The sequence below is a fragment of the Numida meleagris genome, chromosome 1 (genome assembly GCF_002078875.1).
Source record: "Numida meleagris isolate 19003 breed g44 Domestic line chromosome 1, NumMel1.0, whole genome shotgun sequence".
NCBI lineage: Eukaryota > Metazoa > Chordata > Aves > Galliformes > Numididae > Numida > Numida meleagris.
The window spans coordinates 66836556-66855689 of record NC_034409.1 but is presented as its reverse complement, the minus strand read 5'-3'; the positions used below and the strand labels follow the sequence as shown (position 1 = coordinate 66855689).

At 38.2% G+C, this 19134-nt stretch overlaps 1 protein-coding gene across 13 annotated transcripts in view; it reads right to left on the bottom strand.

Moving 5' to 3' along the window:
- The window catches only part of SOX5 (SRY-box 5), a 459770-nt gene that overhangs the window by 213217 nt on the left and 227419 nt on the right, over positions 1–19134 (bottom strand). For 12 of the 13 annotated variants that reach the window (XM_021391451.1, XM_021391458.1, XM_021391488.1 and 9 more), the window contains one exon: positions 9441–9651. In XM_021391451.1, the coding sequence (XP_021247126.1) occupies positions 9441–9651 (211 nt within the window). Of the gene's footprint in view, positions 1–9440; positions 9652–17991; positions 18163–19004; positions 19090–19134 lie in introns of those variants that run through there. The other variant, XM_021391520.1, reaches the window with a different exon arrangement.

The following is a 19134-nucleotide window of genomic DNA, read 5'->3' as shown; positions in this document are numbered from 1 at the left end:
CATTCTCCCCCTACACAGACCAATTCTTTCTTGCACAAACTTGGGAGCAACATGTTCTATGCACGGGGTGCTGCAACCCCACAATACCATCCGTCTGTTGGAGGCCCTTTTGTTCTAGGGAGGTGTGTGAAGAGGAGGGGCAAGAAGGAAGCAGGTGGACCTCTGCGCTGATCACAAATGTTTGGGGTGGGAAGCAGGGCGAGAAAAAGGGAGCGAGAGATAGAGATAGATTAGAGGATAACAAAACTGGAGAGGAAGATAAACAGAGCCAAAAAGAAAAATGTCCTTTGTTCGGTTAAATAGCTTTCTGCTCCCAAGCCCTCGGCATGACTAATGCCACGCTGTGGTGTGTAAACCTCTTGGGCACATAACACAAACAAAGCATAACTCGGCCTGAACAAACAAAGGCCCAAGCAACAGTGATTGAATTCATCTTAAAACAACAAATCAATTCTTCCCTATTAATGCCCTAAATACCAGCGTAGGAGCACTGTCCTGTTGTAATAAACAGCCATGTGTTCAATTACCGTCTGTTTTCCCAACTACTGCTCTCTTCAGTAATTACACCATGCAATGCATTCTACATTGACATTATATTAATGTGCTGGGAGGAGAGATCTTAAATACAAATTAAATCACGGCTAAACATTTCAGAGTTGCACAAGTGCTAACAGGGCATTCTTCAGAAGAAAGCACAGACCCATTTTTTTTTGTTCATTCCCTTTTCACCTTCATCCTCTGACTAAATCAATAAATAAAATGTGAGCTTGAAAGAACTCTGCTGCCCCAAAGGGTGCCACAGAAAACCCTTTGTAAGCTCTGAATGTCTACTTCACCTGTACAAGCTCAGCGATCAGTAAGCAGTGTTTCACAACTATCAACCTACGTCATATTAGCGTAACAGCAGCAACAAAAATCCTTCGACAATAGACAGGTGACAACAAAACAACGCCAGAGAAACAAAAGCAGAAAACTTTCTGTGCTGAGACAAATGCAGAAGAATAGAAGCTTCAGAAAAGGTTTCTTACCCTTCTGCAGAACTGTCAAATAACTTCTATTGACTACCGAAGAGCACACAGCAAACAGACCAAACAAAAGGTATGATGAAAGACGTATTTACTTGTACAGAGCTCCTTTCCCCCACCTCAACCTTTCTTTCCACTTCATCTACACCCACACTGCAAGGTTTGCATTGTGTCGTTAAATAACCAATAGCAACCCAGATGAAACAGTGGAAGGGTTTCTATGATGCTGTCAAGCACCAGACAGATGCTTGGCAGTGTCAATATGGTTCTTTACATTTGGGTTGTGGCAAGATTTGAAATGAAAAATAAAGTAGGAATAATAGTATAACTCAAAAAAGAGAAAGATGACAATGAGTTAGAGCACAGACATGCAAAAGTTTTTTAAATCAGTGGAGTACCATCCTACCTGCTGGGTTTTAGTTCAACAAATTGTACTGTTATGGAAACAGATAAATAAAGCTTTGCTTTTTGCCTGTGTCTTGGATTGCAAGAATTTTAATAGAAAGCAAAATCAAATTCTGGGGGTGTAATGACTACAGATTTCTAAGCCCTTTAGAATTTATCCATAGGTTTCCACTGTAAAGGCATGCCAAGTTATGTCTAGCATATGAAGTATGATAAACTTCCAAAATCTGTTTCAAAGTAAAATGCCCTAGGAGATGCTGCAGAACTTTTCTGACGGAGGCTTTCAGAAGACATGGAAATTTGCACATTTGGAGGAAATCAAATTTTGAAAGCTTTTCTGACTAAAAGATTACAGTTTACCCTCCAGACCATAATGTATAACATTCAGATGCATTTATGTGTTTTTATAACAACTGCTCATTTGTTCTCCTTAGGTTATTAGATACAAAACCACCTCCAAAATCTTTCCAGGCTTTGAAAGTCATTCTCATTCAACTGGTATTTTCTTTTGTTTCAGCTGCCCAAGCAAATCAAAGGAAAAGCTGTTTCCACCTGACCCAAAATGTTTTATTTAATCCTAAATGAAATGTTTTTGTTTCTCTTTCTGATTAATCATCTTAAACACCTAAAAACAAAAAATATCATTTCCAATGAAACATTTTGTCTAAAAATGTTGACCGTTCCAACTTTTCTAAAATTTTTGGCTAAAATTAACTTGTTGAGTTGCTGAATGGTATCAGCTCTTGATTACTATATAACATGTTTGCTTTGTTTTTTTTTACTCCAACTCTCCTTTAGCCTGGATGCTTCTTGAGGTTTTACATTACAGTAAAGGAATCACATGCACGCACCACATTTTCTCCCGGAGCAATACAGAAACCACAGTACAATGAAACAGAAACCACAGTACAATGAAACTGTAGGAGAAGAAAAGATAATGAGTGGAGCTCTATCTCTCCAGCACAGCTTATTTACAGTATGAGAGACATATATATTTGTGCAAAAGTGGCAGCACTCAAAACCACCTTAAAAACAGTGATGTTAAGTAGACACGTAACTAATAAAAGTAACCATGGGCTCCAAACTTCAGAGTGTTTTTACAAGGCTACTTCATTAGCTAAACAAGCAAGTGGGAGTTGCTGTGAATGCTGCTCCTTGCTGTACTAGAGGCTTTCCCTAGCTTCTGGTAAACAGAAGACATGAGACAGCCGTGTGAACAGCTCATGGCACAGACTGCCATCTGAAGCCAGGCAGCCCATACGATCGCTCATCTTAATCAGCTTCAATAAGCCAACCCACACACTGGCCACCGCTCGCAGCCGCTCCCTCCCTGATCACTCTCACATCATTTGGCCACATTTTTGGCTTCCCCCCCACATCACACTATTAAGCCAGCACATCGGGAGCCCTCCAGGTCTCCGTCCTTTGGGCGCAGGTGGTGGAAGAAGCCTGAAGTGAGCTCTCCAGTACCTCTAGTGCCAGCCGTGCCTCCTCCACGAGCAGCTCTTATTAAAAAAAAAGACCAAGTATCCACTAGAACAAAACCAAGCAGGCCTATTTAATTAGGGCAAGCGCTCGAGATCCACTTCTTCACGTTAAACCACACAGTCACACAAGCCTGGGAGGTCTGATTAATTTTAATATGCACGGTTGTGACAAGCGCCTCGGGGGTAAGAGAGGGAAAAAAATCCCACAAACCCTGCTAGCTCAACAAATGGGCTTCAGCTAAATGCTGTGCATGTTGCCCAGATTAGGATGTTACTATTCAGCAAGGGCTTGAACCCTTAATATGGGGGACAAGAAGCCTGAGAAACAGGTGGCTCGCTCTTCATTCTCAAATAAATGACATCCCCAAAGCTGTGGCACAGAAGCATGCAGAGAGAGTCGGCACAATCCCTCATGTATATTTGTATATTACCCGACTGGGTCAGAGGTTTCTCCTGCAGTGATCCACGGGCTGTATGAAGCTCAGAAAGTTAATGGCTTTTCCAGCGAGGAAAAAAAAAAGAAAAGAGAGAGAAGGCAGACTGCAGACTGCTGTAGCTGGAATACAATGGGTGCAAAAGGCAAATCAAAATGAAGCGGGGGTAAGATTGGTAGCAAGCTTTGAAAACACCTACGGAAATGAATCAGGACTATTGAAGAGTCTGCCTATCTGGGGGAGTGAGGGGCAAACAGGAGCCTACACCATCACTGTGGTCTTAGTGAACCACTTACATGCTGCACTATAGAATGTGGGAAGTGAGAAAAAAAGCATTTTGCTTTGGCTGCTGCTTGTCTAATATTCTGGAGTGAACGCACCCTGGAAAAAAATTTTAATTACAGAGGCCCATCAGAGAAGACTTTCATTCTAAAGCAAGAGAGGGAGAGGGACTGCATCTTGCCACCAAAAGCATAAGTTTCCTGCATCTCACTTGACTATAATGCTTTCTTCTATGTTTAATATGCTGTATCAGCATCTCAGGCGCCTTTCTGAAAAGAGAAAAGAAAAATCCAAAAGCTACAAGCCTTTGAGGATGTAAGCATGAGAGACTTGGAAGAAATTCTAAGCAAATTTTGAAAACATCCATAGAAAGACACTATGACTATCGGGCTAAAATATCAGGAAGGAAAACACTTAAAAACTGAAGGTGATAAATGAACAAACTTCACTTTGAGCAAGTAAGAGCTGGCAGGACTTCAAACTATACTCTGTTCCAGAGTAAAAGCATTTGTTAATAAACGTTCAAGCCACCACATCATTTAAGAGTGCAATTTCTTTGCATAGGCCTATTTCATAAACTTCATCTTTTTTGTTTTTTTATCAGAAGTATATGAATGCATATTTCCATATGGCAGTGTCTTTCAAAGAAGTGCATGGAAGTTTAATGCTGGCATGCTCTTCAAGATAAGACACATTTTCTGGTGACAGACTGCGTAGATGAACATGGAACCACAATGGATGCACTTGAAGCATCATTCCACAGCAGAAGGAGTGTATGAACAAAACTTAAAAGTACTCAACTGAAAATTATTCTTGTTTGTCCTTTGGTAGCACAGCTTTACAAAGCCTCTTCAACATGTACTTTGTCAAAGGGACAGTGAAGAACCAAATGACAGAGACTGAGACCTCAACCAATAAGAGTATCCTGAGGCTTTTCCCCTGGATCTGTTCACTTTATTTCTTCCCATCTCACCAGACATGATTTAAAAACAGGAGTCTGCATTTCAAAGGACTCTCTTCTTGTGTCCATTAATGGTCTGCTCAGGAATTTACAGCTTAAGAAGAGGGAGACCTCTCGATTTCTTTACAAGATATGGCGATTAAAAGTTTGATAATATTAGGAGACATTCTGGGATCTTAATTCAGCTAGAGAGCCTGAATTCAATATGGTTCACTTTTATAGACCACAGAGCTGCTTAAACAACAGCCATTTAAATTACCATAGGAACAGGTGTTGTGATTTATAATGTAAACTTAAACATCAAACGCAAATAGACTTTGGAGGATGCTCAGAAGACAAAAATCACACCCAAGAGATCTTTCTTATCACTTTCTTTCCAACAAAATAATTACTTATAGTATTACAGTATAGATGAGGATCTAGTATTCACACAGCCTGTTGAAGCCCTGCAAACACATACACTATCTGCTTTCTAAACACTTGAGATTAATTGTTCCTGCTCAGAAGACCTAAGGACTAGCAGATGGAAATTCTGGAGTAGGAACAATATTAAACACTATATATACATAATTCTTGTGTGTGCGTGTTGATATAAATATTTACTTATAAATATATACGTTATATGTATGTCTATGCATATGTATTTATAGAAAAAATCAAAGTATTCATTTAAATAGCAAAACAGAATTGAGTGTCAGAGATTCTTATTATAGAAGAACGAGCTGTAGAGATGAATGAATGCACACACTCGTATGTACAGCCTCTGTGGTCAAACAGATCTCCATATGATCCCTTTTATCCAGAATTCCTCCATATTCTATACAATAATATGGACCTGGGTTCAGAAGACACAGCACAGGCATTTTAAGACAGACAGATACACAACCTGTTGAAAGCATTTTGAACAAAATCAGAAAAGACAACTGATTTTTAATGAAAAGTGAGACAGAAAAAGCCAGTGAGCACTCCTAAAAATAGGAGATAGCTTATTTGTTTACCTTTTTTTTTTTCCAGAAGCCAAGTCATACATTTAGAGCAAAGGCTACACAGATTTCAGAGATTTAATTTTCCAGAAGCACAGGCCATGAATTAAAATACAGCTATCCAATCCCATTAATAGTGCAAGAAAAAGCTAAGTGGCTGCTTTGGTCTTTGCTTTCATGAACTTGTGTCAAGCTCAGTGACTTCAAAGAGATTTCCATTTCATTTCTACAAATGAAGAGAACAGACAGACAGAGAGTCTCTGCCATCCTCTGATGCCTTAAGAAAACAGAAGAAAAACATGCCTGTATCTCATTCGCCTAATGATTTTAGCTGCAAAAGGAATCCCATGGTCGGCAGACGACCCTCAGGGCAAGGGCTTGAGGTCTGTCACAGTATATAAGGCTTCTCCAAACCCACTCCATTATCTTCATTATTGTATACCAGGAATAAAAGGGGACTGACTCCTCTTCTGAAGTTCAAGTTAGAAAGGACAGAATGTTTCATTTAAAATAACATTGTGTGACTTCAGTAATAGGTTTATGCCTTTGGGGGCCTAAATACTAAAGCTGCATATAAGGATTTTCTGCAGAATTTGAGAGAAGAAAAAGGAACACTGTATTAGCAATGAGTAAAATTCCACAAGTTTTAGATTCACTGAAACACTCCATGCCTGTGTGTCAGCATGACTCACTGTCAATCATGTACTTTCATAAAGCAAAAGTAAAATGGCAAGTTTACAGGAGAAAAAAGGAGGACGGGGCTTAAGAGCTAAGTATAAATCCCTACGAAAACCAAAACCATACACACATGCAAGGAAGAAAAGGATGTGACAAGCTTTTCGAAAGTTCTTATGAATTAGCAGGTAGCATGGCTTCCTACAGGGAACACTACCCAAGAGCTTACAGACAACAAAACAACACGGAAACCACTTACATGAACAGGGATGCTTCCCTTCTCAGTGCATGTGGGCTTACGTATGTACTCACATATGTGCATATATACACGTGTACTCATGCATCCTGAGCAGTATGTTTCAAAGCACTGTAAAAATCCTTGTCATTTATTGATGAAATTTATTAAGCGTTAACTTACTTTCTAACAAATATGATTTGATAAAACCATTTGCCTTACGTTAATAAAGTGTCTTGAAACAGTCAGACCTGCATCAATAGTTTGGAACATCTCACTTGTCCTCAAAAGCCATTTAAGAAAAGAGGAGTCCTTCCACTGATTGATGGGAGGTTTGGATCAAGACCTAAAGCTGTCTACCCAGCACTCTTTTTTTTCAGTTTTGAAGAAACAGTCAATTTGAAAGAATGCTTCAAAAGCACATTTCCCACAGTAATTCAGAAGTCAATTTCAAACAATAAAAACAGAGCAAACACAGGCCATTGTATAAGTTAAATAATATATAAACTTCTGAGTACATAGAGAAATGGGAATCCGGCTCTTCTCTGGTCTTCGAAAGATCCATGGGAAATTGATTTAATTAAATCTCAGTTGCTGGTGTAAATGTTCCCTTTTCTTCCCAAAGAGAAATAAAGTACTGTATTATTGTTGATGTAACACAGCAAAGCTTAACGAACATTTTTGGTCTTATCCTACAAAGCCCCACAAACAAGCAAGACTAAAAATTATTACTGAAATACACATTTTGAATTGTTCCCTACATGTACTACCAAAGATTTCCACTTGTACCTTATCTCATTCACAGGGAAATTCATTAATGTGCTAATCACCTGATCAGCAAACAGCGATGACTGACATCTGTACTACAGCACTATACGAAGAAGACATGACAACAAGTAGAGATGTACTGGAGTTCAAACAGAAAAATCATTGTACTGGTAGTAGTACATAATCCTTTTAGGGAAAGAGACTCCTATCAGTGGAGATATGAGAGTCTCTTAAGAACAGTCTTGCCATCTGTACCCAGAAATATATATTTTTTAATTAGCCACTCTAAAAACAATCATGTTGACTGAAGGGAAGGGGGAGGGAGACTTGTCAAAATGATGTATTTGTCCCTCACCACCTTTCAATGCTCTTATGCAAGTCTAATTTTCTTACTAGCCAGCTCACCTCTCTAGCCTCCTTTTGTTTCATGTTCCGCTTCCCATTCTCTTCTAACTTCTGAACTTTTGTTAGTTCTCTTTTAAGGAGAAAGAGAAAAAAAAACAAACCTTTCCTATTCATTTTTTTTCCTGGATGGAGAGTAAGTAGACATGAATATGGCACCCTCATAATGATTTAACTAGGGCTTAATGAAATTTTCATCACAACCTGCTGTTCATTTTAATGGCCTTTGAAAGACAATAGAACAATGGCCAGGGGGAAGAAAAGATTTTCTGTTGCATGCATTTACAAAGCCCAACATTTGGTTGCTCCCCCTCCCCTCTCTTCCAATCTCTTCACAAAGCTGTAGATCTTTTGTTTGTACTGTATATTTTCATTTTAGTAGAGCTGAGATAATGCACAAGCTCTGTAACCATTCTCATGGCTGTATGTGGCCTTTCCTCAATGGAGGCTATGCAGCTAGTGCAACCTCATACTCAGCACAGAAGCCTCTGCTCTTTCCTCTCTCAAACAGAAGTCTGGTCTCCTTTTCCCTCTCTTTACTATATTCAGAACTTTTCTAATCAAAAGCACAAGACAGGTCACGGCACTGGACATTAAGTCAGTGTAAACTCAAAATGAAATGCTATGATAATATGCAGTATTCTAAAAAATGTTTAGACAAAGACTTTGTTTCCCAGCAGAGCCATACTGTGTGTTCCAGTCAAGAAGAGATTAATTTACAATCTTGTCATGCTCATGTATGTCCCAGTATGGCAACCTTATTTTCACTCCAGTATGCAGGTTTTCCTAAAATCTTCTTGTTGGTACTGTCAATTCATACTTAAAACACCGAGGTGGCTTTGTGGGCCATGCTTTTAAACATTTGAAATACATTTCTACGACAAGACAGGCAGGTGTGAATGAAAACTAATTGTTATTATTGTGCATTAGGGAATAAGGCTCAGTGAGTTCACAGAACGCCAACTGGTCTACAGACTCTTGGGAATTCAGCTGTAAATATGTATGCTAGATACTTGTGGAAAATACACTGAGAACCTCACTTCCATTCAGGGGTTTGACTCTACCCCAAAAAGACAGGAACTAAAAATCTTATTTAAAGTTGTTCTGTGGCTTCACAGAGATAAGACGTTGGGTCTTAGTCTCAGTCCACAGAGCACAAATGGCATCAAAATTGACTGGACTTAGAATTCCAAAAAGAATCTGATTCTCAAGAGGTGACTCCTATATGCCTGGGTTGAAGCTTGCTGCCCAGAAGCAATGCAGAGAAAACCCATGCTGTGCTGGTTTGTACTGTACCCTGCACTACAGATAAATAGAGAACAACATGATACAGAAACTCCAAATTTAACTTCTTACCTTTCAAATAATGACATGCCTACCAAATGATTTCACACACACACAAAAAAAAGACATTGTTGATAACTGTTTTTGCTCTAAAAATGGTGGGGGAGGGAGTGATGTAAATGACCCCCAAACTGTTAAAATTAAAATGTTCATTGTACCCATATTGAGGAGGTTAACAGGATACTGTGTCTATTGCATCTGTGACAAAAAGACCGTATGTCAGACAAAGCCTCTCATTTGGGAAAAGCTAAAAATATTAGCTATGATGGGATACTGATAAAATTTATCTCTAATGTAGACAAGAACTATGAGTTCTCTTTCAATTTTGCTAGCAAGAAAAAGTAAATGGAGCAGAAAATAGGAAGATTAAAAAGTGTACATATCCAAAGAATCTGGAGAAAACAAAACAGAAAATTTTGGCCAGTTTCCCAGGCCTTACCTTCTGGTTCATTTTTGATGAGCTCTTCCATTTTTCTTTGCTTAAGCGTGTCTACAACATCCGCTAGGCTTCCTTTGCGCCTTTCAGGGGTTCCCAGGGCTGTGCTGGACAATGATTCTCCACTCTGACGCCCACCTTCTTCTGCCTTCAAGGGTGAGGTAGATGAGTTGTGCGGGGCAAATGAAGACATCACTTTATTGCCATCAACTTCCTGAAAGAAGAGAAAAATGAGATGAAACATTTCTTTCTTTTCTTAAGAAAAGATAAAAAAAAAGATGGAAAGAAAGAACAATCCTTTGTTGTTTGAGTTCATTGCTGTTTGTTCTTCTGTTGAAACCTTTAAAAAAGCATGCAGTGCTTCAAAAACACCCAGAACAAAGCCTATCCATAAAGCACAAACCAAGATTACAGGCTAAAGTGAGCAAAGATCAGCTTGCAAGAGAGAAACATAAAATACAGTTTTTCCCTAATTGACAAGAAGTGTTGTACTCGTAGGTTTCCTAATAACAATGATATTGATTACCTTTAATTGTTTGTTCTTTTACAGCTTTCTTTGGAAAAAATCTTCAATTCTTACAAGGACCATTAATTTCCTGACTTTATAAAGTACTTAATGCCATGATGGCTAGCTGCTGTAAGAAATGAAACAGTAATCAAATATTAAATGCCCTTCATCATATGATTTATTTTAACACACAGTTCAAGTAGTTCTCCTATCCCTAAGGGATGAAGCAATTGTTTTCTGTCTTCTAATTTTCTTTTTCTCTCTTCCTTCCTACACCTTCATTTCTTGTAGAGACAATATTTTTCACAAAGGTGGCCCTAATGACTTGCACAGTGGCGGCACAGTGACAAAACTCTATGGCTTCCTGGAATATACACACAATCCTCCTCACGTGAGAGTCCACAGAGGTCTACTCATTAATTTTAATGGAAACCAAAACTGGTTCCAGATCTTCAAACTCGCCTTCATTAATGTGAGAGTCTTCCCCTCCACACTTCCACCAACATGAAGTTCTTTGCCCATATTCCTTTTCCCTTTTATCTCTTATATCCTTTCGTACACATCTCTAAAATCCCTTTTTTTTCTCTGTTAACATATGCCATCTATCTTGCAAAACTTAGGCCAACGTCTCTAAACAAAGCTTGCTGCATAACATAACACTGCAAGCATTAACAGATTTTATTTTGATCAGATTCTCAAGATTTTTGTTTTTCTCATTATTGTCATTTCCTTACACCTTTGCATTCCAGATGTTTAATTAATATTATTTCTGAAAAAGTCATTGAATCATCTTGTGATCTGAATTACAGAGTTGGCTGAAAGCATCTTAATAATTTTCACATTGTTTTTATTTTACAGAGTATAAAAGAGAGACATTTTCCATTTTTAGTGCTTTGTGTTACATTTTAATCTTTTTTTTTCCTGAGTAATTTTTATTATCTCTGGTTTCCTAAAGCTCAATATTTCAGCAAAAAAATGAGGCTTTTCATGAATAGAATGTAAACTGCTAAAAAAAGATCTCAATAAAATTTGAATAAAGCAACACGGAAGATATAAACAATGCATTTGGTTTTCAAAGATTACTTCATTTTGACAAAAAGATTACTGCTGGTTAAGAATGGTAAAAAGATTACCACTGGTTAAGAAAACTTTTAGTGCAAACAATTTTGAGCAGCTTGGATGTGTTATACTAGTGAATAAATTCCCTAACAGAATCGGATTTAACTGAGATTACAATCTGGGCCATCATATGCCCCAAAAGCCAAACCCAGTGATGTTAATGAGAGACTTTCTACTGACGTCAATGAACTTTTGACCAGGCCCCAAAAAATTTTCCAACTCAACAGAAATGCTTTTTTTTCTTGAAACTCCCTCCACTTCTGTCACGCAATTGAAATATTGTTAGTTGTAAACAGTGAACGCCAAAAGTGAGTTGTAGTTGAATGTTGTTGTTGTTGTTTTAATGTATAAACCTGAGGAAATAATGTTTTTTAATACTGATCTAGATGAGCAAGATAGTGAACTTGAGGATGTGTTCAGACTTTATCTAACATTCAAATTTATTTTCACCAAGCAGCATTTCTTTCCTGCAAACAATTGCCAGAAGAGGAAATATCCTGAAAGCTGCTTTCTGGTTCACACTTCAAAGACAGATAAGCTAAATACTATCCTTAGTTACAGTTCTTAAATCCACCTATACCATCAATTATTTATAGAAAAAATATTGTTCCTTATTTTCCCAGGTATTAGCTTCCAAAATGGACCCCAAAGACACTCACTTGTGCTTCTGTATATGTCACACACTGGACACAAACACAAAGGACTTGCAACAGCTGCCTAAATCTCAGAAATTATCACTGTTGTTTCTATGTACATTTTGTGTACAGTAAGTGCTTTTATATGTAGAAACAAATTCTATGTATAAGACAAGTTTGTTATAAGAGAAGAAAGATAAGTACATAAGAACTGGGGGGACATGCAAGTTAATAGAAGGTGATTTTTGAACTCTCAAACTGCTTGGCATCAAAATGGATTCTTGTGAGTACATTCAGGATCTCTAAAAATTCGTTGCCTCCATTCTGGAGAAGAGGAATTGCGCAGGGAAAGGACAGAAGAGCGGAGTACAGTCAGCTTCTTGATCTTTAAAATGTTCTCTGCAACCATGTGAAAAGCCACTTTTGTTTCTGCATTTCACTTTCCTACCTGTGAAACAGGCACAAAGGAACTATTTCCTTATATTGTAAAGGCCTTGGAATCACAAACTCAAAGCATTTACACAGAATCACCATTAAGAAGACTCTATAGCTGGACAGATAGGAAAGGGAAGTGCTCTGCACACTTTTTAGAAGATAAGCTATATATTCAACAATATATCTAAGTAGTCAAAACCAAAGAAAATTATTTCCCTAGACTGCTGTTATGTGCGCATGTATGCAGTACTTGCGTATCACATATGTGGGCTATTTATACACTTGTGAGATTTAACATACACTCCACTTAATCAAAACATATACAGTAGGGGAACAGCTGCAATCACATCTCAGTGGGCTAAATTACGGTACACCAGTGAATTATTCATTCAAGAAGATCTGTAGCAATCACACATTTATTGCGTGATTTGCAATCTAAGAGGAATCCTCTCCTTTCCTTAGCAGGGGATGAGTGCGCATATCAGCTGCTGGTGGTGATGAGAGTCCAACATGTATACTCTAGCATATCAGCTCAAGAACATGCCTTCCCCACTTGTCCATGGTTCTTTTATTGTCATTCAGAACAACCATCTGAAACTCTCAGATATTTTCATGGCTTTCACTTTACATCCCTCTGGTTCATTTTGTTCTTTCTTAAGGCATTACTGGGGGTATTGAAAAAGGAATTTCAGTAGTTCTGGACTTTAACAACACAAAACCAAAAAAACCACAACAGTATACTTCCAAATAAAACTGACTCATCTCATGGTTATATAAAACTAAAAAACTTTTAGCAAGGAAACTCCTCTGAAGTTAAGTACATGAGTTTAATCATCCCCATGAAAACACCCTTAATGGCAGGAAAACTATCCCAGCAACAGCCTAACCTTTATCCCCTAGAATGAAGGTCCCCCTAACAAGTGAGATTTAACAGGTTCCTTTTTTGAAAGGACAAACTTATACGACTTTTTTCAGTTACCTGAGAGAAAAGCAACAATGCTGTTCCAAGCAGTATTAAAGGACCTACGTATCTACTAGCAGCATGTTAAAGTGAAGTCCATCAAGCCACACAAAGCTCTCCAGCTCAGTCACCGAAAGGGGGGAAAACCCATTACTCTTCCAGAAGCACAGCCTCCCTCAGCTGCAACCATTTCACCTGTTCAAGTGTGATTACACTGCAGCCTCTGGCTCTGTTAATCCCAGAGTGGTTTGATGCAGTCAGCAGCTGCTCCATGGATAGGGATGGTTGCTCATTTATGCTGCAAATTTCTCTGCTAATGCGAGCTGGCACTACAAGTCCCAAAACCATGCCCTGGGACTATACTCACCCACACCTGATGCTGCTGTTTCTTGGTTTTCCCACTTCGGGATGGCTGACCGACCTAGAGAGATCCCGCTGGCTGAGACAACCCAGGACCTTCTTTCCCCACAATAACAAAAAGGACCAGAACACGCTTTCTGTCTTCTGCTTCCCTCTCAAGCTAGAACCCACAGGAAGACTTGCTCAGTTGTAAGAGAATTGCTGCTGTATCGCCAAACAGCTTTCCACCTATGAAGGAAATACCTCTTCCAAGGTTTAATGATAAAACAGGCTTCTGCCCTTTCGGGATGAGGTCAATAATCTTCCTTTGTTAATCTTGAGCAAGCTTTACTTAATCTAGCCCCCTTGTCACCTTTGTGATTGACAGGAAAAGTCATGTCACTGGACAATGGACTTATCCTCACTGAGCAATATCTTTTTTAAAGATTACACAATGTTACCCTTGCTCTCATAAAAAGTGCAAACATTTTGCTGTTAAAGGATCCTATTCATTCCAACTGTATCTTTCAGATTTTCTCTGGGTCCAGCAGAGACCAATTCCAACTTTAAAAAGGGACAGCAAAATTCCTAATGAAAAGAAATAGGCTGTTCTTAGTGAGATTTCCAAACCATCACTTAGTGCTCCAAATTGATCTCAGCTTCTCCATCCTACCTAGACAAGCACTTTATTGCTGTCTGCAATTACACTCAGACCGATTGTGTTTCTGTGACACTAAATTTTTGTCCCAAACCAACCAATATTCGAAGCAGAAGACAACCCTAAACTAAGTCTGAAACTGTTAATTATCACCATATGGTATGCAAGGAGACAGCATCTGCAGCAAAAAAAAAAAAAAAAAAAAAAAGTATGAGAATCAGGCTCTTGGCTTTGCAGCCAAGAACACCTGGAATAAAATACTCAAGTCTTTAAAACTAACACTGATATTGTCTGATTTTAAGAAGCCTGTGATCCCAGTAGATACCCAACAGGTTCTTTTTTCAAAGCTGGAATTTTGCCCAATCTTTGCTCTTTTATAATGTGTAAAGAAGACATGAAAGCAAATTTTTTTGCTCTGCTTTTTACATTACACACTGTTCTATAGTCTCCATAGTGACCAGAAAGCTGATAAGAGTGTGACATAAGACAATCAAAAACCAGAATGCTTCACACTTCTGAAAACAAATGATTCTTAAGTAGTTTAGTTCCATTTGCTATTTATTTTTATTTGTTTTACTTAATAGATATTAATTCCCTAAAAGCTTATATTAAAGATTTAGCAACGTAACTACTTCAGGTGAAAATCTGAAAACTATAAAACACTCCTAGTGCCCACAGGAGGTCCACCAGTAATTAACAGAAAAACAAGACTTGACATTTCCAGTATTTTTTAAAAGGTTTAAAAGACACAAAACATACATACAATATTCACAATGCAAGAATGATCTTTTATTTTCTCTTACCCTTCTATTTAGGATTTTTGCCTTAATTAATGTAATTAACTTTAGCGGCACAAGTACCATCAGCTTTCAATGGGAATCATCTCTCTAAATCACTTAAGCGATTTTCAAAATTCTCCCCTCCTGAGTTCTGTGCCACAGGGGCTGTTGTGCAGACATTATCATAATCCTATGTGGTTTGTGGTAGCTGGCAACCTGGCACCTTCAGGAAGATGAACTATATGTTCCTCAAGGCATCCCAGTGGACACTGTTCTTTCTACACCGTAGAATTCCTACGCTCCTACCTTACATTTAAATAGGTCTCCTGTCTATTTGTTTACTTCATAGAGGAAAGCTGCTCATCAGTGACAAATAAGAATGATCCCCAAGGAGATGTAAAAGAAACAGTGGAGGATATGGAGAGGAAGAGGAGACGGTATGTAAAAGGACACAGACATTGAAACAACAACAACAACAAAAACAAAACAAACAGGAGAAGATAAATACACCATTAGGAACTAAGAACTGACAAGAGCACAATCTGAGGAGGGATAAGAGATGTTGAAAGGTGTCACGTAATCAAACCTAGAATGATGCACATCCTCAGGCTCTGGTTCTGCAATCAGAGCCATGAAAACTGACAGCTATTCTCACACAGATTTTTTTTTTTTCCCTAGGACAGAGGTTTTAATGAGGAGGAACTGAAATGTAATGGAGAGTGCAGAAGCTGATGAATGCGGCTGAAGAGTCAACTGAAGAGGTCATCGTGGCCGAGAAGTAAGCATTTTACCTGAATCAGGGAGACTGAACACACTCAGAGACGCACGTTTTTTTCTTTTGACTCTGATCATGCTAAAGTCAAATGAAATACACTCAAGTTAAATTTTCAAGTTAAATTTTGTTTTGACTTTACTACTCGGATGCATTTGAGACTTCAAGTTCCGTATTTTGAAAGTATTACCAATCAGCAGACTTACAAAAGCCTGATCCCATCCAGATCTCCATTTAAAAAGGTAATACTTTGCTTGGTACTGCACTTTTTTTTTTTTTTTCCCAGTAATCATTACTACCTCTTGTCTTCCAGGTGGTATTTATTTGACGTCAAGTTCTGTATCTAATTAATGACCTCCTTTTGATGAGGCAGGAGATATCCCGCAGAGGTTTCAGTGAGAAGACTAACAGGTATTTCCAGTGTTTGACATCTATGAACCTTGTTGAAGCTCAAAAAGATAATCTCCTGTACAAACTCTGCCATATCGCATCCTTTCCTTTCTCCTACCATTTTCCTCCATGTGTGGAACCGAGACAATAATACACATTTCCTGCAGGTTAGGGCAGTTTCTATAATTGAGGCAAAAACCCTAGAGATTACTGGGCAAAAGCCTCATAGCAGTTGTATTTTCATTTTTATTGATACAATAAATAATGAGCTGTTATGTTTCTCTGCAGTGCATCACAGCCAATCAACTGAAACCGGAAATTGGGAACTCTTAAGTATCAAGCAGCACCCCACAATAACCAACAATAAGGCTGAAACGCTTCGATTTTTTTACCAAATTCCATGACATTCAGATAGCTGTCATAACTGTATGAGCAAGGAAAAATTTCAAGCATTTCCAAGGTTTGGAGATGAGCTGTTAGAAACTGTTTGACTGCATTCACACAGAAGGAATAACTTTTAATTTGTTTTGCATTGATTTCTAACTTCATCCTCTGTGATATACAGAACGTAGAAGCAGATTTTTCAAGGATTTCAAGTATCCAAAGAAACAAAGAGGTACCTAAGAGAATTTTTTGAAAATGCACAACAATATATACTCAGTTAATTCCCATTGATTTCATTACAGGTCCCTGAAAACAAAAGAGTTGGAACCAGCACAGTGTGACTGGCTGACCCTCTGCACATCTTCAACATACCACTATCAGGCTATCTACAGCACAGAGCACAATCTGATAAACAGTGCTTTTAGACAAACATTTCTTCTGCCCTTGTAGATCTTCATTCCAGCCCATCCCCAATTATACATCACAAGTTTAGTATTTTTCAATGTGTATTCCACCATTTCTACTCAATTTATTGCAAATCAAAGAACTGTATCCAAGCTGTGTAAGTCTGAAGTAAAAAAAAAAAAAAAAATCAGAAAATGTTATGAGGTGAATTTCAGAGACTTTTTAAATTGGATGTCTAACAATTCATTTACTTATATATTTTGTGCTACACATTTTGGTTTTGTTTTTAGCCCACCTCTTACAATGAAGCATTCCTTATATCCAAAAGGTTTGCAAAACTTCCTACAGATTGAAGGTATTAAGAATAGTAAAATATTAACAATCACTTTGTATTGGGTAAACGTGGTTAACGACATAATTCCTGACACACATCCTCAGACCAGATCTCTCTTACCACTTCTTTCTCCAGCAAAATCCATTTTAAGAATGTAACATAGGATTACATCTATTTGCTCTCAAAATACTTAACAAACAAAAGTGGTATTTTGAGAACTCCTAATATGTTAGCTATAACCTGCAAAAACAAAGAACATGTTGTACTATGATGGCCTTGTTATCTTCTTGCTAGTAATCTTTATGCTTAAAAAATAATAAATAAAACTCTGTAAAAGCAGTTTTAAGACTTTTATGATCTCTTCCCTGGGGGACTAAAGATCACCCTTAAGACCTTGCTAAACAAAAAATAAGACTACTTATCAAAGCAGCTTCGTAGAATCTTCAGGATACATTAAATCCTTCTAATAGTTTGGAAATCGTGCATTATAAAACAATTATCTCTGTAAAAATCCATGCTTACTAACCACATCCAACAATTCCATTTTTCAAAGTGCTAGAAAATCTACACTGTTGACAATTTTATCACCTGCTTTCTTGCTATGAAATAAACCCATTGTCTGTGCTAACTCCTCCAAATAATGGGTCCATCTGAACAGTACTTAGTAATAAAATAAAACAAATGTAATAGGCTAGCAATAACTTGGTGGGTATCTCCAGCTATGTGTCTTCCATACTATGATTCACCACAATCTACAGCTGGGAAATTGATGCAAATTCATCTAATCCGTTCTCTGATAGCCCTCAGAGAATCGTACCAAGCAGCTGTATTTTACCTCATTCCTCAGTGTGGGTGGCTGAGAGGAGAAGGGAGTGAAGAACTCTGCTCACACACCATTTACAGTTTGGTCAAAATTGCGTCCTCTGCATTGAGAATGATTTGGAGGATGGCATCTGGGCTAGTAAAATGTCTCACACAGTGAGGTTTCCCATTCTCACTACTAATACTGTACACAGTAAAAAAAGAAAAAAAAAAAACAGAAACACTCTCACTACTCTCAAACACTGTCTCATGTTTACTTCCTTTCACCCCAACTACTCTTGCACAGCTGCTTCTTCCAGTGCTGTGGTCTGTTTCTTTTCTGTTAGAGCCCATATCCTCTGCATCAGTTAGCATATTTTTACTTTCCTATTACTAGCGCGTATTTAGCCCTCCTTCTTTCAGACTTCTCTCACAAATCAGATCCTACAACTCTTAAATCATTTGTTGCTTGCATCTGAAATACCTCCGATTTGCTGACTTCTGTAACGTGGCTAGAAATAAACACAACATTTCAGAAGTAATCTTAGCACAGTTACAAGGAGAACAATTACTTCCTTGTTGCTGCCTTTTTTGCTGCCTTGCTGCACTATAAGCTCATACCTAATTTTTTCGTTTAAGACACACAAATCTTTTTCAGCATTACTATTTTCCGAGTGTCTTAGTCCCATTGATTATCTGTGTTTTGGATTGTTTCATCCAGCTTTACCAGTTTGTAATTTTACACTTGATTATTTCCTGCCTTGCAGTCTCCCCTTGATTCCTTTGATATTATGGCTCTATTCTCCCTGGCGCACCACTGGAAACTTTAACGAGTGTATTATACTTCACTTGTTCAAACTTCTAGAATAATGTATCCGTGTCTCCATCTTTCTAAAATGGCGTTATAGGCGCTCACTGTCCTGTGCATACCACACCCAGAACTAGCAAGCTTCCAGCAGGCAAAGGACTACTACAAGTACATTCCCTCTGGTCCGTTTTTTACCAGCCACCTCAGAATAACGCAAGAGACCAATGTTGCTACAGAACCTTTAGGCTAGGGTGAGGTAAAAGGTACTATAATGAAGGATATCTGCACAGCATATGCTGTCCTAGGAACTTTTTCTCATCTCTACAGAAGGAATTCTGATGATGATATCTGTGATTGTGACGTAATAGA